The sequence below is a fragment of the Ranitomeya imitator genome, chromosome 5 (assembly GCF_032444005.1).
Source record: "Ranitomeya imitator isolate aRanImi1 chromosome 5, aRanImi1.pri, whole genome shotgun sequence".
NCBI lineage: Eukaryota > Metazoa > Chordata > Amphibia > Anura > Dendrobatidae > Ranitomeya > Ranitomeya imitator.
In genome coordinates, this window is record NC_091286.1 from 267,458,313 (window position 1) to 267,480,354 (window position 22,042).

The following is a 22,042-nucleotide window of genomic DNA, read 5'->3' on the forward strand; positions in this document are numbered from 1 at the left end:
ATGCTGGGAGATTTGTAGACCTCCCAGAGCCCAGTGACTGCAGTTTTCTGACCAGGCCGATGAACTAATCAGCTTTATATAAAAAGGCCCATATCTCTGGAACCGTATGACAAATTTAAGAAAATGGACTACTCATTAGAGAAAAGGGAATAAAGTAAGAGCAAAAACTGCCTCCTCTAGACCTGGCGACAGGGCCCTTCTTATGTATATTGCATTTTATCTTGTCATTAGGCATCAGTAGTTATGAATCCAATCCATAAATTCAAACTGGATAAAGTTTTTCAGGATAAAAGATTTTCTTTACAGTGAAAGAAACTGTGCTGAATTACTAAGGAGTTGGAATTTCATTAAAGGGAATCTGTCACCCCAAAATTTGAGAATGAGCTGCGGCCATCGGCATCAGGGGCTTATCTACAGCATTAAGTAATGCTGTAGATAAGCCCCCGATGTATCCTGAAAGATAAGAAAAATGAGTTAGATTATACTCACCCAGTGGCGGTCCGGGTCCGATGGGTGTTGCAGTCCAGGTCCGGTGCCTTCCATCTTCATGCGATGACGTCCTCTTCTTTACTTCCTGCCGTGGCTGCTGCGCAAGCGTACTTTGTCTTCCCAGTTGAGGGCAGAGCAAAGTACTGCAGTGTGCAGGCGCCGGGAAAGGTCAGAGAGGCCCGGCGCCTGCGCACTGCAGTACTTTGCTCTGCCGTCAACAGGGCAGACAAAGTACGCCTGCACAGGAGCCGCAGCAGAAAGAAAAGAAGAGGACGTCATCGCATGAAGATGGAAGGCACCGGACCTGGACCGCGACACCCATCGGACCGGACCCCCCCCCAGGTGAGTATAATCTAACCTCTTTTTCTTATCTTTCAGGATACATCGGGGGCTTATCTACAGCATTACAGAATGCTGTAGATAAGCCCCTGATGCTGGTGGCCGCAGCTCATACTCGAATTTTGGGGTGACAGATTCCCTTTGGGTGATTTGGCTCAGGTTACTCTTCATGGCTTAGAAGAGCAGTCATGGGTATTAAACACTTGTAACTAAATGGTTTGGATACTAAATAAATATTCCTACAATTTTTTTAGAGATGGGAAATGGACCATATGCTGTGTGGCAGTAGGATCAGTGTGTAAATAGACAGATCGAGGTGTGAGCTTCACATGACACCTTACAGCTGTCCACTATGCAGACAGAAATAACAATACATTTGTGATGCATCTATCTTGTGCCGAAGGCATCAGCACTTCCAAAGCAAATCCCAATCAGTTCGGGTTGCAGGCATACTTGTGATTTCCATATCGTTTACTGATCAGTGGTAATAAGCAAAAAAAACTAAATCTAAACTGCTTTCTATGTAACACAGCTTTTCAGTGCTTATTTGGTAATTGAGGCAAAAAAGGATTAGTTTACACTGCATGGGTGAACACTCCATCAGTTATAATACTGAAGAGGAATTACATACTTGTGATAACAAACACACTCACTCCCATCAGTGGAGAATAAGGACAGTGCGCACACTGCGCACTGTGAGGATTGGTAAGTCTGCAGTCACAAAGAGTGACTGCAGACTTGAGCTCCAAGCCTGAACAAATCATTTAAGAGGGTACAAGGCTACTATTACCACAAATTTTGAGACATCTGACTGTGTACATTAGAGCAGGGATCTTCAACTTGTGGCTTGGGAGACACATGAAGCTTGCGCAATCATGAAGTGTGGCTCGCTGCTGTCTACTGCCTAACGCCATGTCTATAAAACAGCTATAGACATGAGTAGTTCTCCAGATGATGACTTTTATGAGTAGCCCTACATAGAACAACAGATCTATATGCTCATATACTGGCCTTGAGGTTGTAGAAATAAAATAAGTGCTAAATTAGACATAGGATGGTTCTGCCAGATAAAGGGGTGTTTGAAACTGAATGCGATAGCAAGCAGTGAGTGCTTGATGCAAAAATACAGAATGAAAGTAAGAAAGTAACCCCTTGATGGAACTATACTGCCTTGGCGTGATTTCTGTGGGGAAGCTATGGCTGTCATTATACCAATAATAGGGGCTCTGGGTGTCACTAGTTTAGGTGAAGGCGGGAGCTGGATGTCTGTACTTGGTGGTGGGGAAGGCTGGTTCTGGATTTGGCTCGCGACCCTCTCTCAGTGCTGAATTAAGCACTTATGATAAGAAAGGTTGGGGATCACTGGAATAGAGTAACACAAAAGCCATTTCAACCTTTTGTTATGGGGTACTATTATCTGAGCTGATTGTTAGAAAGTTCTGTCTTTCTAAACTCTACGGTCATGAGAAGGGATGTAGATTTCCATCGTTCAGCCAGAAGCAGAGTGTCATTGTCAGGCATTGAGCGATCCCAGCTTTTTCCACTCAGAAAGATATATTTTTTCAATATGATTATTTGAAATTCTCTTAACATGAATGTTTACCGCTATGGAAACAGCTTGGAAGTAGCCTCTATGGAATTTCCGTCTATCCTCTATTTTGTGTGTGATTACAGACATCTGGATTCTAACAGAATCGTAATATATTCATCGAGTTTCAGAAGTATGGAACATTCCAGTAATTTAGTCCAAGTCAAACAGTAGATTCTTGTTCAGATGCATTCACTTATTATTTTTGTGTCGAGCCCAATAATTAGCATGTTTTTAGAAATATTCTTGCTGTATACAGCTGAGGTGAGGACAAACTGCAGAGAAATGTACACTGTTCGAAAAAAAATAAAGGGAACATTTAAACAACCAAAAAAAGAAAGAAATGTCCAGCTTCACCGAGTCCGTAAAAAAGCGATTTCTTTATTAACAAACTTTAAACATGGAGGATACAGACTTCAGCACAACCATATGGGTAAGAATCTCAACGCGTTTCTGGAGACTAGGCTCCCTTAATCATGACATGATGGTCATGATTAAGGGAGCCTAGTCTCCAGAAACGCGTTGAGATTCTTACCCATATGGTTGTGCTGAAGTCTGTATCCTCCATGTTTAAAGTTTGTTAATAAAGAAATTGCTTTTTTAGGACTCGGTGAAGCTGGACATTTCTTTCTTTTTTTGGATCTTGCACGCCTGGACACAGCGGGTCCGTGCTCCCGAGGTTTGGTTGCTGAATCACGGGTGAGCTGGTTTATATTCCTTCTTACTAACATTTAAACAACACAATGTAACTCCAAGTCAATCACACTTCTGTGAAATCAACCTGTCCAGTTATAAAAGCAACACTGTGAATCAATTTCTCCTGCTGATGTGCAAATGGAACAGAAAACAGAAAGAAATGATAATAATAATCTATTTATATAGCGCCAAGATATTCCGCAGCGCTTTACAGTTTTTGCTGTAAAGGCAATTGGCAAGACATTCCCTATTAAGGAGTGGTTTTGCAGGTGGTGACCAAAGACTATTTCTCTGTTCTCATGCTTTTTGGCAGTCATTTTAGTCACTTTTGCTTTTTGTCATTGATCTCACTCTTAGAGGTAGCATGAGGCAGTGTCTTCAACCAACACAAGTTTCTCATCCAGGTTGGCATCAATGCGAGCTGTGGCAAGAAGGGTAGCTGTGTGTTGTGAATTCCGCTCTTGGGCTCCCTCCGGTGGTTGTAAGTGGCACTTTTGTGAGTTCTGCTCTTGGGCTCCATCTTGTGGTTTCTAGTGGTATGGCTGCTCCTTGGAGTTAGCTGTCATCAGCTGCCTCCACTTATCGTCTCTTCTGCTCGGCTATTTAAGTCTGGCTCTTTCTTCAGCCAGTGCCACTTGTCAATGTTTCCTGGCTGGATTCACATCTCTGCTTGGATTCTCCTGGTTTCCTGACCAGTTCTGCAAAGATAAGTTCTGGCTTTGCTCATTTCAGTCCACATGTTGTGGACTTATTGTTCTGTGCATTCTATATTTGTCCAGCTTGTCAGTATGGATTATTTCTGTTAGCTGGAAGCTCTGGGAAGCAGATTTACCCTCCACACCTTTAGTCAGGTGTGGAGATTTTTGTAAACTCTGTGTGGATTGTTTTGTAGTTTTTATACTGACCGCACAGTATCCTTTCCTGTCCTATCTATCAAGCTAGACTGGCCTCCTATGCTAAAATCTGATTTCATTTCTGCGTATGTTATTTTCCCCTCCTCTCACCGTCAATATTTGTGGGGGGCTATCTTTCCTTTGGGGATTTTCTCTGAGGCAAGATAGGTTTCCTGTTTCCAGCTTTAGGGGAAGTTAGATCTTAGGCTGTGCCGAGGGGTCTAGGGAGCGTCAGGTACCCCCCACGGCTATTTTTAGTTGCGCTGCTAGGTTCAGGGTTTGCGGTCAGTACAGATACCACCTCCTTCAGAGCTTGTCTCATGTTGTTCCTAAACCACCAGATCATAACAGCTGTGTCTGTCAGCACAGTGCATAGAGCATGGAGGAGATACCAGGAGGCAGGCTAGTACACCAGGAGATGTGGAGGGTGCGGTAGGAGGGCAACAACCCAGCATCAGGACCGCTGCCTCCTCCTTTGTGCAAGAAGGAAAAGGAGGAGCTGTGCCAGAGGCCTGAAAAATGACCTCCAGCAGACCACTAACATCCATATGTCTGTTCAAACTGTCAGAAACAGACTCCATAAGGGTTGTATGAGGGTCCGACGTCTACAAGTGGATGTTGGGTTGTAAGCCCAACACAGAGCAGGGCAACTCGCACTTACCTGAGAACACTAAGATTAGCAGATTCGACATTGGCACCCTGTGCTCTTCATGAATGAGAACAGGTTCACATTGAGCACATGTGACAGACAATACATAGTCTGGAGATGCCGTGGAGAATGTTCTGCCTCCTGCAACATCCTCCAGCATGACCGGTTGGTCAGTAATGGTGTGGGGAGGCATTTCTTTGCAGAGTCGCCCAGTCCTCCATGTGCTAGCCAGAGGTACTCTGACTGTCATTTGGTACTGGGATAAGATCCTCAGATCCATTGTGAGACCATATGCAGGTGCAGTGGGCCCTGGGTTCCTTCTGATGCATGACTATGCTAGGCCTCATGTGGCTGAAGTGTGCCAGCAGTTCCGGCATGATGAAGGCATTGATGCTATGGATTGACCTGCCCATTCCTCAGACCTGAATCCACTCAAGTACATCTGGGACATCATGTCTCGTTCCATCCACCAACGCCACGCTGCACCACAGGCTTTCCAGGAGTTAACTGATGATTTAATCTAGGTCTGGGAGGAAATTCCTCAGGAGAACATTGGCTGCCTCATCAGGAGCATGCCCAGGTGTTGTAGGGAGGTCATAAAGGCACATGGAGGTCACACACACTACTGAGCATCATGTCCTTGCCTTCAGGCATTTCCACTGAAGTTGGATCAGCCTGTAATTTGATTTTCCACTTTGATTTTGAGTATCATTCCTAAGCCAGACATCCATGGGATATTAGTTTTGATTTACATTGATCATTTTTATTTTTATTGTTCTCAACACATTCCACTATGTAATGAATAAAGATTTACAACTGGAATATTTCATTCAGTGATATCTAGCGGTATTTTAGTGTTGACTTTATTTTTTGAGCAGTGTAAATGAACTCAAGATGTGAACCATGGAAGTGTGACATGATTTGTCAATTATCTTACTCTTCTATCATAGAAATGTTTAAAGAGAACCTCAGCCTTTTATCATGTTTAAGTTTAAAGTTTTCAGCTATTTCTGTTGTTTAAAAAAAACTTTACCAAGGTCAGAGATATGACTTTCGCAGAGAAAGCTTATAATAAGAGTGTTTTTGTGCACAAAAATATATATGTAATAAAACTTGTAGATCAGCTCACCAATATACTTTGGGCGCATGGAACCTCATCCTGATCCTCACACAGCAAGACAATGGAAAGAAAATGAGTAGTTTCAGCTTCCATGGAAATTTAAAAAAAAATGTGGGGGTCTTCACTGCAAAAAATAATAAAATAGCAAGGCACAAGGGCTGTGTTACCTAATACATATTAGTAAAAATTGCACCAGAGATAAGAGGATCTGTGCATTTTTTACTAGTATGCATCAGCTACCACAGCCCTTGTGCCTTGCTAGTTTAGTATTTTTTGTAACAAAGAACCAAACATTTTTTTACTAAAATTTCAATGGAAGCTGGAACTGCTCATTTTCTTTCCACATACATATATACTGTACAAGAAATGCCCCCATTCTCATGCTCTGGAACCTGTCGTCCACTTATTGATTGAGCAGTTAGCTTTCATTAGTATTCTGCCAATGTTATAGGAGCTGGGACTTCCTTTTCCTCACTTAGCAGCATGCATTTTACCCGCCAATGATATGTTTGCCCTGAATTGAAAGCCCACATTTATGCTATACCTTTATGCAGTGTGGCAGACAGGAGAGCAGAAGCAGAGAGACAAAGACACACCTCACTTCCTGTAATCTACCTCTGCTTGTTAGCTGCCAGAGATGGATCACACTTGACAATAGGCTGCGGGCTGCAAAGACTTTGGTTGGCACAATATTGTGATGTTTCAGAATGAAAACATCAATTTGAGTAAACAAAAAATTATAAAATTTTGTGCCACCATTGAATATCACATGAGTTTAATTTTATTGAAATGACACCAGATTTTATCATGAGATTTCTATCTGTTGTATTCATTCAACTGGTATAGAACATTGGAAAGCCTCAATGCCAATTTTAACTTGGAGACTGATATATATATATATATATATATGAGACTGTACTTGCCTTTCACATTTGGGTCCAGCAAAATTTTCCTTACAAAGGCAGCGCACTGAACCTCTCTTCATTGAACAAGTGAGAGCAAAGCTATAAAATAACATAAGTGGAAAAAAGACAACAAAAAGTTACATTATACTTTCTACATACATTTTAGATTTATCTGCACCAAAAATTATTGATGGCAGGTAATACGCTCCATACACACATTTTTGAACGCGATATTTATGTGCGTTCCTTATTCATTTTACGTAGGTTTTTTTCCTATTTATTTCAATGAGTGAAAAACACTGCAAAAACACAGATAGAATTGTCATGCTGCAGATTTGCAAAAATGCTTTAATGGTTGAATTCTGCAAAGAAAAAATAATTAGCATCTGCATTATATTCTCATTGACGTTGCTGGTATTGTAAAGTGCAGCATTTTTATCATTAAAAATGTGCAGAAATGATGCAGCAAAAACACAGCATGTGAACAAGCCCTAATAATTGTGATAAAACAGAATAAAATAATGTTGCATGATGTCATAAACTGAGTATTTTCCAGAACAGAAGGATCCCACACTATTTAATAACCTGGATATCCTCCTATTTTCTGTTTTTTTTTCTTATTGTTGTACTGTATGTATTTCCTGCCATTTTAATATCGACCAGTTGGACAACAGTTTCTCTGATGCATCGTGTGCTGATTTGTCTGACGCAAGGGAATTGTCTTCATATCAAGATGAGTAAAGGCTGGAGCTGCTATAAATGTTCACTCTTTAACTATGATCAGTTGCAAAAACAGTGGCATTTAAAAGTTCGGGCACCCCTGGTCAAATTTACTGTTATTGTGAACTGTTAAGCAAGATGAAGATAAAACGATCTGTAAAAGGTTAAAGATGAAACATTTACTTTGGATTTTAGGCTTCAGCCGGGTTAATAACTGCTGTTAGCAAAATAGAATGTGTTAACAAAAATTTATTCTGCACAAAAAACCACAAAACAAATATATAGAAATGTAATTATTAAAAGGCAAAAACTAAGCTAATAGAAGCATTTCACAGCATATATTTGAACACCAGAGATATTCCACACAATTTAACTAAATTGGTGTGGTGCGCTTTGAGTATGTGCAAGTTTTGTGTGAGGCAACTTTTGCATGTGTTGCAACTTTTGTGCATATAGCAAGTTTTGCGTGTGCAAGTTTTCCATGAGGTGAGTTTTGCACGTGTGGCAAGTTTTGCGTGAGCCTAGTTTTGCATGTGGCGAATATTGCGTATGGCGAGTTTTGAGCGGTGACTATTGTGTTTCGACTTTTATATGGCGAGGTTGGTGTATGTGTGGTGAAATGTGTGCTGAGGGTGACATATGTGTTCAAGCACGTGGTAGTGTGTGGCGCATTTTGTGTGTGTGTCCATATCCCCGTGTATGGTGAGTATTCCATGTCGGGGCCCCACCTTAGCAACTGTACGGTATATACTCTTTGGCGCCATCGCTCTCATTCTTTAAGTCCCCCTTGTTCACATCTGGCAGCTGTCAATTTGCCTCCTACACTTTTCCTTTCACTTTTTCCCCATTATGTAGATAGGGGCAAAATTGTTTGGTGAATTGGAACGCGCAGGGTTAAAATTTCGCATCACAACATAGCATAGTATATTGCCCAGCCTCATAGTATATTGCCCACTCACATACTATATTGACCAGTCACGTAGTATATTGCCCAGCCACGTAGTATATTGCCCAGCCACGTAGTATATTGCCCAGCCACGTAGTATATTGCCCAGCCACGTAGTATATTGCCCAGTCACGTAGTATATTGCCCAGTCACGTAGTATATTGCCCAGTGACGTAGTATATTGCCCAGGCACGTAGTATATTGCCCAGCCACATAGTTAATTGCACAGTGACATAGTATACAGCACAGAGCCACGTAGTATACAGCACAGACACGTAGTATATTGGCCGGTCCCACGTAGTATATAGCAGCCATGTAGTATATAGTACTGCCCACGTAGTATATAGCAGCCATGTAGTATACAGTACTGTCCACGTAGTATATAGCAGCCATGTAGTATCTAGTACTGCCCACATAGTATATAGCAGCCATGTAGTATATAGTACTGCCCATGTAGTATATAGCAGCCGTGTAGTATCTGGTACTGTCCACATAGTATATAGCAGCCATGTAGTATATAGTACTGCCCACGTAGTATATAGCAGCCATGTAGTATATAGTACTGCCCACGTAGTATATAGCAGCCGTGTAGTATCTGGTACTGTCCACATAGTATATAGCAGCCATGTAGTATATAGTACTGCCCACGTAGTATATAGCAGCCATGTAGTATATAGTACTGCCCACGTAGTATATAGCAGCCATGTAGTATATAGTACTGCCCATGTAGTATATAGCAGCCATGTAGTATATAGTACTGCCCACGTAGTATATAGCAGCCATGTAGTATATAGTACTGCCCATGTAGTATATAGCAGCCATGTAGTATATAGTACAGTCCACGTAGTATATAGCAGCCATGTAGTATATAGTACTGCCCACGTAGTATATAGCAGCCATGTAGCCCACACAGTATTTAGCAGTGTGGGGACATATCCCTGTTAATAAAAAGAGTTAAAATAAAAAATAGTTACATACTCACCCCTGGGATCCAACGACGCTGTGGCGATGGGCGCGCGGCTGCCGCCATCTTCCGTTCCCAGGAAGCATTGCAAAATTACCCAGAAGACTTAGCGGTCTCGTGAGACCGCTAAGTCTTCTGGGTAATTTCGCAATGCATCGCTGGGAACGGAAGATGGCGGAAGGCGCGAGCGGCTCGGCGGACTATGGAGGGTGAGTATAGCAGGTTTTTTTTTTTTAATTATTAACATTACATTTTTTTACTATTGATGCTGCCTATGCGGCATCAATAGTAAAAAAATGTAATGTGTAGAATATAGTACTGCCCACGTAGTATATAGCAGCCATGTAGTATATAGTACTGCCCACGTAGTATATAGCAGCCATGTAGTATATAGTACTGTCCACGTAGTATATAGCAGCCATGTAGTATATAGTACTGCCCACGTAGTATATAGCAGCCATGTAGTATATAGTACAGCCCACGTAGTATATAGCAGCCATGTAGTATATAGTACTGCCCACGTAGTATATAGCAGCCATGTAGTATATAGTACAGTCCACGTAGTATATAGCAGCCATGTAGTATATAGTAATGCCCACGTAGTATATAGCAGCCATGTAGCCCACACAGTATTTAGCAGTGTGGGGACATATCCCTGTTAAAAAAAAAGAATTAAAATAAAAAATAGTTACATACTCACCCCTGGGATCCAACGGCGCTGTGGCGATGGGCGCGCGGCTGCCGCCATCTTCCGTTCCCAGGATGCATTGCAAAATTACCCAGAAGACTTAGCGGTCTCGTGAGACCGCTAAGTCTTCTGGGTAATTTCGCAATGCATCGCTGGGAACGGAAGATGGCGGAAGGCGCGAGCGGCTCGGCGGACTACGGAGGGTGAGTATAGCAGTTTTTTTTTTAAAATTATTAACATTACATTTTTTTACTATTGATGCCGCATAGGCAGCATCAATAGTAAAAAGTTGGGGACACACAGGGCTAATAGCGGCGGTAAGGGAGTGCGTTACCCGCGGCATATCGCGGTCCGTTACCGCCGGCATTAACCCTGTGTTAGCAGTGGCTAGACGGGAGTATGCGGGCGCCGGGCAGTGACTGCGGGGAGTAAGGAGCGGCAATTTTCTTCCAGACTGCGCCCGTCGCTGATTGGTCGTGGCTGTTTTGACGCGACTTGGATTTCCTTGCCACGACCAATGAATATCCATGACAGAAAGAAGGACAGACAGAAAGATGGAAGTGACCCATAGACAATTATATAGTAGATATATATATTTTTTCATCTTTTACATTTTAAAAAATAGAAAAAGATAATGGGCCGAAGCAGAAGTTTGGGCACCCTTGGAGATTTGTGTGTTCAGATAACTTTGGACTTTCAGACCTTAATTAGCCTCTTAGCTCGTTCACTATCATCGTTAAGAAAGACCAGCTGATGCAAGTTTCCCAGCTTTATAAAAACTCAGCCTCCTCTAACCATGTGCCAAAAAACTGCAGCCGTGGGTTCTTCTAGGCAGCTGTCTAGCATTCTGAAAATGAAAATGGTGGAGCCCCAAAAAGCAGGCTATAAAAAATAGCAAAGAATTTTCAAGTTGCCCTTGCCTGACTGACACTGACTCTACATTGAGCCTGGCTGTCAGTCATAGGGCCGGGGGTGTGGTGACTGAACTGTCGCCACCTTGCCCTTATGACTGAATACCGAATGCTTGGAGAATAAAGATCATTTTCTCCCCACTGCATTCAGCTGAGTGCAGGTGCCAGACGACATCATAACGTTGTTAACCTGCAGATTAACTCCGCAGCTGCCGGTTAACAGCTTTATTTCTAGTGACAGGTTCCGTTTAAGCATGGGGGTGGATCAATCGTGCTTTAGGGTTGTTTTGCAGCCAATGGCACAGGTAACATTTCACGAGGGAAGAATGGATTCAATGAAAAGAGGATGGCTTCTACAAATGGATAATGATCCTAAACACACATCAAAATCCACAATAGACTACCTTAAAAGGCACAAGCTAAAGGTTTTACAATGGCCCTCACAGTCCCCTGATTTTAACATCATTGAACATCTGTGGCTAGACCTCAAAATAGCAGTGCATGCAAGACTACCCAGGAACCTCACAGAACTGGAAGAATTTTCCAAGTAAGAATGGATGAAAATCGCTCAAACAAGAATTGAAAGACTCTTTTCTGACTACAAAAAGCATTTACAAGCCGTGATACTTGTGAAAGGGGGTGCTACTGGTACTAACCATGAGGGTGCCCAAACTTTTGCATCAGCCTATTTTCCGTTTGGTAATTTTGAAAATGTAAAAGATGAATGTACTGTATATATACTGTAGCGTGGCTAAAGGATGTCTAATCGATGGGAGATATGTGTCTTATAGATGGCTTGTTGCTGTGATGTAACCATGGCTACCTATATGTGTTTCAGGACCTGTGGTGATGTCACAACCACATGTCTGGTCATGTGATGGGTTCTGGGTGTGGTTAGACATATAAAAGAAAGCCTAATGCTTAACACAGGTAGGTATGTGTGGAGGTGAAACCCTCCTGAGTGTGTTACGGCTTCAGGACTGAGCCGGATGAACTGGACACTTGCTTTTCTTTGCCTGAACCAAAGGCCCATTTTGCTTTCTGTTATTTGCCACATGGTTTATGAAGCAATAAACCCAGTGAACTTTAAAGGAACACGTCTCCTGAGTGTCAGCCGTCGCAGCTGAGTGAGTGAAATCCCTACAATTGGTGGTAGACGTGCGAGCAGCGTTCCCAGCGGAGACGTGAGTTTATTTTGAATGTCCTGGGTCAAGGCTGTTGCAAGCCAGCAAGCATTGCCGGAGAAAATGGAGGACCTGCTGAAACAATTGGTCCAGATGCAGTCACAGCAGGAGAAAAGGCAGAGCCAGCAGGAGCAAAGGCAGCAAGAGACCAACAGGCTGTTGATGCAGCAGATACAACAGAGCCAGCAGGAGCAACGGCAGCAGATGCAACAAAGCCAGCAGGAGCAACGGCAGCAGTTACAACAGAGCCAGCAGCAGATGCAGCAGAGCCAGCAGGAGCATCAGCAGCAGATGCAGCTTCTGGCAACCGCCATCCAGGGAAAGGCGAGCGCCCCAACCCCAGGTTTGGCTGATGACACCCACGTCCGGAAAACGGTAAGACGCGCATTGCAGAAAATGACTCCCGGGGATGATGTTGAGGCCTTCCTGACGGTGTTTGAGAGGGTCGCTGAGAGGGAAAAACTTCCGCCAGAGCAGTGGGCAGAGGTACTTACGCCATACCTGACGGGAGAACCCCAGAAGGCGTACTATGATTTGACCTTGCAGGATGCCAAAGAGTATCACAAATTGAAAGTCGAGATTCTCGCACGTTTTGGGGGTGACACTGACTGTCAGGGCACAGCGAGTTCACTCCTGGGGCTATCACCGGGACAAACCACCTCGTTCCCAAATGTTTGATCTGTTGCACCTGGTCCAGAAATGGCTGCAGCCAGAGTCCTCTGCGCCTGCACAGATGGTAGAACGGGTGATGATGGATCGGTTTGTCCATTCCCTCCCGAGGCCTATACAGTCTTGGGTTGCCCAGGGTGATCCCCAGAATGCCGACGAGCTGATCGGACTGGTTGAGAGATACCAAGGGTTGGAAGGCTCCTTCGGGAGGCAGCCCATGCCGTACTGGGGATCCCAGAAGGCAGCTGAGTCCCAAAAAGGGATGGTGCGTCCAAGGTCACAAAGGGCGGGGGAGGTGGTGCCCAAGGTCCCCACGGGTGATATTATTTGTTGGAGGTGCCACAAGCCAGGACATATAGCTGCCCGTTGTTCCCAAACCACTGAGCAGATGGACTGCAGCATGGGACGCCGTTGTTCATACTATGCGTATCCAGCTTGCAGTGTGAACTCTCCGCCCAACGAGGGACCTCAAGCATGTCCCGTGAAGGTGAACGGTCAAGCAGTAACGGCACTGTTAGACTCGGGGAGCCTAGTGACCCTGGTGAGGGCCACTTTTCCTCTCCACCTGCTCCCGGGAAAGAAGGTCGGAGTGCGGTGCATACATGGTGATGCAAAGGACTACCCTGTGGCCAGTGTGAACATTGAAACGACATGTGGCACGGAGTCCCACATAGTCGGCGTCGTTCAGGACTTGTTGCACCCTATAATTATTGGCCGGGATTTCTGTTTGTTTTGGGATTTGCGGGGGAAAGGTTCTGAGCTCCCTAGCAAGAGTAGGGAACCAGTGAACCCGGGAAGGGTGGTGCCACACCCAGAGTCAGACAGGTTTCCTTTTTGTGTCCTGGCTGGAGATGAGGAGGAAGTGTCCCCTGCATCTGACATTCTGGAGTTAGAGGTATCCGGTGAAAATTTTGGGACTGCCCAACATAGGGACCCCACTCTGAGGGAAGCCTTTAATAATGTCACAGTTATTGACGGGGTGGTACAGGAGCCGGGGGCAGACACAAGATTTCCCCATTTTCTAATGAGCAGGGAGTTGTTGTACCGGGTCACGAAAATAAGGGAGGAGTTGGTAGAGCAGTTGGTAGTGCCGGGTCCATATAGACGGAAGGTGTTGGACATGGCCCATTCACACATCTTGGGTGGACACCTAGGGGTGGAAAAAACGCAGGAACGGGTTGTGCAGAGGTTCTATTGGCCTGGGTGCCACCGGGAAATAGTGAACTATTGCAGGTCCTGCCCTACATGTCAGCTAACTGCTCCCACTCCTCATTTCCGGAACCCCCTTGTGCCACTGCCCATTATTGAGGTGCCATTCGAGAGAATTGCCATGGACTTGGTCGGTCCCTTAGTTAAATCAGCCCGGGGCCATCAGTATATATTAGTCATCCTGGACTACGCCACACGCTATCCTGAAGCAATTCCCTTGAGAAATTCTTCTTCAAAGAGTATAGCTCGCGAGTTGGTCCATGTCTTTTCCCGGACAGGTCTGCCGAAGGAGATCCTGACTGACCAGGGGACTCCTTTCATGAGCAAGGTGATGAGGGAACTATGCAAAGCCCTGAAAATCTCCCAGTTGAGGACCTCGGTGTACCATCCCCAGTCAGATGGCCTTGTTGAGAGATTTAACAAGACACTGAAGAGCATGCTGAGAAAAGCTATAGAGAAAGACGGTAGAGACTGGGATTGTCTCTTACCCTATTTGATGTTTTCCATTCGTGAAGTTCCACAGGCCTCCACAGGTTTCTCACCGTTTGAGCTTCTGTATGGCCGACATCCACGAGGACTCCTGGATATAGCCAAGGAAACCTGGGAAGCCGAAGTCACGCCCCACAGAAGCGTCATTGAGCATGTGGCCCTGATGCAGCAGAGGATTGCAAAGGTGATGCCTATCGTGAAAGAACACCTTCTCCAAGCACAAGAAGCTCAGGCCAGGGTCTACAACCGGTCTGCAAGAGTGAGGCAATTCAATCCGGGAGACCGAGTTCTTGTGTTAGTTCCGACAGTGGAAAGCAAGTTCTTGGCCAAATGGCAAGGGCCATATGAGGTTGTCGAGAAACTTGGTGAAGTAAACTATAAAATTCACCAACCAGGAAGACGGAAACCATTCCAAGTATACCATGTCAACCTTATCAAGCCGTGGCAAGATAGAGAGCCGACAGTAACTCCATCGTTGTTAAGCAACCCAGAAGATGAGGTTGGAGCGGTTACTATAGCGGAGACGCTATCGGTGTCCCAGAAACAGCAATGCCGGGAGTTACTCCAGAAAAACAGGGACCTGTTTTCCGAGTTGCCTGGGTACACGAAGGTCATAGAGCATGAGGTCCTGACAGAGCCCCATGTGCGCGTGAACGTGAAGCCCTATAGAATTCCTGAGGCCCGTCGAGAAATAGTCTCCAAGGAAGTGGAGCGTATGTTGAAGCTTGGAGTCATTGAGGAATCCAAGAGCGGTTGGTCGAGCCCAATTGTCCTGGTCCCAAAACCTGATGGGGAGTGGAGATTTTGCAACGACTATAGGAAGTTGAATGAGGTCTCCAAGTTCGACGCATATCCCATGCCCCGAGTTGATGAGCTCATCGAAAGGCTTGGGCCCGCCAGGTACATAACCACCTTGGATTTGACGAAGGGGTATTGGCAGATCCCCATGGCACAGGAAGCCAAGGAGAAGACGGCGTTTTCTACACCAGATGGATGCTTCCAGTATGTCCGGATGCCATTTGGCCTACAGGGAGCTCCGGCCACCTTCCAAAGGGCTATGGATAGAGTCCTTGCACCCCACAAGGCATACGCTGCTGCGTACCTAGATGATATCGTCATCTTTAGCCCGGACTGGGAGAGTCATCTGGAGAAAGTCCAAGCGGTGTTTGATGCTATAAGAGAGGCCGGATTTACAATAAACCCGAAGAAGTGTGCATTGGGTAAAGAAGAAGCTAAGTACCTTGGATACATAGTGGGTCATGGAGAAATAAAACCCCAAATCAGTAAAGTGGAGGCAATTCAAACATGGCCAAAACCAGTTTCCAAGAAGCAAGTTAAAGCCTTCCTGGGAATCGTGGGATATTACAGGAGGTTCATCCCAAACTTCGCCACAATGGCGGCGCCTCTGACTGACCTGCTAAAAGGGACAAAATCAGTAATGGTTAAGTGGTCCGAAGAAACAGATTCAGCCTTCCAAGAAATGAAAGAGGCTTTATGTAAGCAACCCGTTCTGATGGCCCCAAACTTCAAGAAAGAGTTTATTCTTCAGACAGATGCCTCAGATGTTGGGGTGGGAGCAGTCCTTTCCCAAGAACTACATGGAGAGGAGCATCCTGTTCTCTATCTGAGTAGGAAGCTGTCCTCGTCTGAAAAGAACTACTCAGTCGTTGAAAAGGAGTGCTTGGCCATAAAATGGGCAGTCGACACATTACGGTACTATTTGCTGGGACGTAAATTTAGACTGATATCCGACCATGCCCCACTTAGGTGGATGAGGGAAACGAAGGGTAGAAATGCTAGGGTCACCCGTTGGTTCTTAGCCCTGCAGGACTTCTGTTTCCATGTGGAACATAGGGCCGGAAAGCTGCACGGTAATGCTGATGCCCTGTCAAGAATCCCTTGTCTAGTGGGAGAAAGTGCCAAGCCCCACGGCTTTAGGCAGAGGGGGGAGGTATGTAGCGTGGCTAAAGGATGTCTAATCGATGGGAGATATGTGTCTTATAGATGGCTTGTTGCTGTGATGTAACCATGGCTACCTATATGTGTTTCAGGACCTGTGGTGATGTCACAACCACATGTCTGGTCATGTGATGGGTTCTGGGTGTGGTTAGACATATAAAAGAAAGCCTAATGCTTAACACAGGTAGGTATGTGTGGAGGTGAAACCCTCCTGAGTGTGTTACGGCTTCAGGACTGAGCCGGATGAACTGGACACTTGCTTTTCTTTGCCTGAACCAAAGGCCCATTTTGCTTTCTGTTATTTGCCACATGGTTTATGAAGCAATAAACCCAGTGAACTTTAAAGGAACACGTCTCCTGAGTGTCAGCCGTCGCAGCTGAGTGAGTGAAATCCCTACAATACATTTACCTAAAATAGAAAGGAAATGTGTCATCTTTAACGTTAGCCCTTTTAGAGATAATTTCATCTTCAACTTGCCTAACTCTTCACAGTGACAGTAATTTTGAGCAAACTTTTACATGCCACTGTACTATGAGAACAGTTTGTGAGCTGAACTTGTGCGGAGATGGGACATCTGGTGTAAAGAGGAGAGATTGTCTCATCCGCTTCATCACAGCACAAGTTAATAAGTGTCCAGTTCATGGGAACCATACCGGAAAGTTACTGTTCCCATCAGGGCTCTTATGAGATCATGTATTTTGTCACTCCTCTTCAGGCCCTAGAGGAAAAATAAACTTGCAAGCTTCTGACAGTGGAAATAGGCCATAGAGATGTCACAGACTAACCCAGGTTTCATTAAAGATAAATCACAAAGGAAGTACATTGTTGATTTCTATTTGACCACTAGGCATATTTTCTAAATGTACTTTTTAGAGGGGTGGATGAAATTCAGTTGGCTCAGTAAATGTTGAACTCGATAGAAAAGGACAATTATAAAGTTGTCATTATATCATTAGTGCAGGAAGGCAGTTGATCTGAGTAAGTTCCATGTTTTTAAGAGCAGACTGCACATAATCCATCATAAACATGCTTGAATAATTCAAGTAAATAGCAGTAATACAGCAGCAGTACGTGGACTGAATGTTCAGTAATATTCTTTAAACAATAGAATATCATAACAGTTATAAAATTGATTTAATGACTTAGACCTATCGGGTCTAAAGTAGATACAACTTAAAGGGAATCTGTTACTAGGGTTTTACTACTGCATTTGAGAGTTGCATGATGTAGGAACAGAGACCCTGATTGCTGCTATGTATCACATACTGGGCGGCTTAGATAAAGTCACAGTTTTATCTGCTGCAGATCTATCAGTTCTCTGAATGCTGAGCTCTGTATAACCCCGCCCACACTACTGATTGGCTCCTTTCTGTGTACGCTGTGCATAGTCAGAAAGCTGCCAATCCGTGGTGGAGGTGGGGTTATACAGAGCATGAATATGGAGGACTACATGACATCAGTTTACTTGTCTTCTAATGATATTGTCCTGCTGATAAAACAGTGATTTTATCAAAACTACACTAAGCAGACCAATAAGTGATACATCATTGGAATGTGTTTCTGCATTAAGCTGCTCTCAATTAGATAAAAAACCTTGTTACAGTTTCCTTTTAAAGAGAATCTGTCAGTAGGATCAACCCTCCCAATCCATCTTTATGGCATGTGAGTCATGGGAGGCTGAATAAATTGATACCTGATATTTGTGATTCGATGTCTTCTTACAGAGAAAACCACATTTTTTTTTTACTGTATATGTAAATGAGCTGTTTGGGACTATGGTGCGGACACTGACATGCAAAGGAATCTGCCCCCAGAGCTTATTTTTAATAAAAGGCGGCGTTACCAGTATGAGAACTGAGTAGAACTGAACTTTTTGTCTTCTTACAAGCACTTTTTTGCAGCTCACATGAATAATAATTAATAGAATTAATTAAGAGAAGGCTGAAAACTTAGAGCCCCTTTACTACATGGTGCTCATTGGTAACAATAGTGATTGGCAGATAATTATTTCTAAGCCTGTTGGATCAATTTTCTGGCAGATTGAACATATCTTAATTAGGCAATATCGTATTTACACATATATTTTTGACCAACAAAAGAAAAAAATGAAGTGCACTTACCCGTATATGCTGGTCACAATACTTTATTCGGACATGGTACAAAAAGTGCAGGGAGGGATGTGAAAAAAGCGGACAACGATCGTTTCGTGCCTCAGCACTTCAACGGGTTTGGACCCGTTGAAGTGCTGAGGCACGAAACGATCGTTGTCCGCTTTTTTCACATCCCTCCCTGCACTTTTTGTACCATGTCCGAATAAAGTATTGTGACCAGCATATACGGGTAAGTGCACTTCATTTTTTTCTTTTGTTGGACTAATATGTTGCACTTTGGAAGCTGCACCCTGTAAGGTATTTGGCTCTCTGATCAGTTTGGGTTGTTGCATTTTTAGAATCTAACTAGATAGCAGCGGTGCGGTGGTTTTTTTTCTTTGTATTGCTCTACATATATTTTTGATGTTGGTCTCAATGGATAGAAAGCAGGCAAAATGTTGTAAATGTTGAGTCATCATAAGGAAGGAGTGGGGGATTCTCCACTAGGCCTTCTTAAATTAATACTTAAAAATATACTCAATTTGTAAGAAGATTTGTTTATGCTATATAGCATCTTTACAGTCTGAAAAAAGGTGTAATAATGTAGTCAAGTTTTTTCTAAAGATGTATACGCCCTTTACAATGCAGCCGCACGCTCCGCTCTGCTCCTGAGTGACGGCGGCAATGCCGGGTATTAACATGGGAGACTCGGCCGTATTTCTCGCATGTGTGATCCCGGCACAAACACTATAGGATGTAACGTTTCTAGACTTTCTGTGTTTACTTGGGATAATTTGTACAGGGCGTATACATCTTTCTGTGAATTTGTACACCACTTGCTTGGCTAAGGTGAGCCAAACAGAGCTGATAAGAAATGTAGGCGCACTTCCACTCTTTCTTTTCAGGATTTGGTGGGGCATATTGGCACAATGATATGTCGATTTTTTTTCAATAAATAGGTACATCATTAACATAACTGTTGTAAAGTGTGATGTATGTGGAAATCACCTACTTGTTAGAGCTGAAATGCAATGGGCAGGGGCACTGAACGCAGGATCTCAAGACGCCGTTGATCACATCAGCCATGTATCCAGTAGGACACCTTTCACAATGCTTCCCGGTTGTATTTCTTTGACAGTCCTATGCAAAAATAAAGCAGTAACATTATAAATCATCAATTGTAACCACTCTCCTGCATTTCAATATGAGGTATGCTAATCATTGCTAGAATAATATACACTGTGTTCCAAATTATTATGCAAATAATATTTCCTCATATTTTCTCTAAATTACCTATCTGAATTGCAGTCATTGTTATTTTCCAGTCATCTACTATTCTAGTATAATTGCAATGTTTTGGAACAAACTGCCTATGAAAACAGTATCTTTTTCAAAAAAATAAACACTCAAAATGCATGTTCCAAATTATTATGCACAGCAGAGTTTTCAACCTTTTTTATTTAATTTTGAACAAAAAAATGGTCAATTGTGAAGTTATGAGCATTATCAGCTTATTACAAAATGAAATCAAACAGTTTTCAAGTGAAAATTTATTCTAGGTGATGTTACATTTGCTCATAGGACCCCTTGTTCGAAAGAATCTTCTGAACTCTCTTGTCCATTGAATTTGTCAGTTTTTGGATGGTTTCTGTTTCAGTTGTTTTGCATGTGGACAGAATACCCTCCCAGAGCTGTTGCTTAGATGTGAACTCCCTCCCGCCATCATAGACACTCCTTTTGATGATGCTCCAGAGGTTCTCAATGAGGTAGAGGTCAGGGGAAGATGGTGGCCACACCATAAGTTTGTCCTCTTTTATGCCCATAGCAGCCAGAGATGCAGATGTGTTTTTTGCAGCATGAGACGGTGCATTATCATGCATGAAAATGATCTTGCTGCGGAACGCACAGTTCTTCCTCTTGAACCATGGCAGGAAGTGTTGTTTTAGAAACTCCACATAGATTATGGAGTTCATCTTTACCCCTTCAGGGATCATAAAGGGGCCGACAATCTCTCTCCCCATGATTCCAGCCCAAAACATTACTCCACCTCCTCCTTGTTGGCGCCTTAGCCGTGTTTTCATGGGTTGCCCATCAACCAGCCATCCTCCACTCCATCCATCTGGACCATCGAGCGTTGAATGGCACTCATCGGTGAACAAAACAGTTTGGAAGTCAATGTTCATGTATCGTTTGGCCCACTGGAGCCGTTTCTGCTTGTGTGCAGTGGATAGAGGTGGTCGACAGGATGGCTTACGCACAGCTGCAAACCTCTGAAGGACCCTGCATCTTGTTGTTCTGGGGACGTTGGAGGCACCAGCAGCTTCAAAAACTTGTCTGCTGCTATGACAAGGCATGCTCTGTTGGAAAGAGTCCTCAATTTTTCGTTATCAGCACGCACACGTGTGTGCTGGGAATCGGCTACATACTTCTTGATTGTGCAATGATCACGATGAAGTGTCTTGGCAATGCTGATTGCAGTCATGCCTTGACCTAAATATTCCACAATTTGTTGCTTCTCAGCAGCCGGCACATCCTTTTTTCTTTCCCATTTTGGCCAAAAATGTAGGCTGCTTAATAATATGGAACAGCCTTCTTAAGTAGTCTTGCCTTTATTTGGACACACCTGCCAAACGAATTTGCACAGGTATCTGCAATTGCTTTCAGTGATATAAAGAGCCCTGACACACATCACCATCAATGAGTTTAAATGACAAACAACAAAATTCTAACCTTACCACTCCTAAACTATTTGTGCACAATAATTTGGAACACAGTGTAAGTTGCATCTGTATTACAAATCTGCATGCCATTAAACGATGTTCTGCCCCTTACTGTTATATTCATTCCGTTTCTAAATCCCACTTTCACACTTGAAAGTTTAAATTAATTGAACTTTTAGGAAAAGACAGATGTATTGAAGAAAAAACATCACTGAAACCTGGTTCTACATATTATGCATACCATTAATGCCACTGCTTAATTCGGTACTTCTAAACTTCCAATGCAGTGCTTTGTTTCCTAATGTAAATGAAAGGGAACCTGATACCTTATAAAACGCTACTTATCTACAGATATAGGGTGAATCTGCAGGAAAACGGTATTACAATGGTGCTTGGCCACATTAATGAAAGTGAGGCTACTGGGAGAAAATGCACTTATTTCCTCCTAGGAGCTGCCGACTTCTATATATTGGGGTGAGCACGGAGCGGTTACAGATATCACTCACACACTGCTCATTATACTCTGAGCGTCCACTGTAAGCCTGACAATTTAATTAACAGCTTGCGGTGCAGCACATCTGTGCAGTGAGCTGTCAATCAAATGCCTGGGCGCGCATATGGCCGCCGCTCAGAGTATAGCGAGCGGTGTGATGAGCGGTGACTGTAATCAGTCCCTGCACCATCCCCAAGACTTAAAGCTAGTGGCTGCCAAGAGGAAATAAGTTTGTTTTCTCTCAGTAGCTGTGTGGTAATGCATACGGTATAGGGCAGAGGGTGGCCATGCTTCCTGTCACCCTGAGCCTCTTTCCCTCT

At 43.7% G+C, this 22,042-nt stretch overlaps 1 protein-coding gene across 2 annotated transcripts in view; it reads right to left on the minus strand.

Annotated features, from left to right (window-relative positions):
* The window catches only part of LAMA4 (laminin subunit alpha 4), a 188,765-nt gene that overhangs the window by 91,812 nt on the left and 74,911 nt on the right, over positions 1–22,042 (minus strand). For both annotated transcript variants that reach the window (XM_069726155.1, XM_069726154.1), the window contains exons 3-4: positions 19,522–19,649; positions 6,698–6,778 (exon numbers count right to left, since the gene is read on the minus strand). In XM_069726155.1, coding sequence (XP_069582256.1) covers positions 6,698–6,778; positions 19,522–19,649 — 209 coding nt within the window. The remainder of the gene's footprint in view (positions 1–6,697; positions 6,779–19,521; positions 19,650–22,042) is intronic.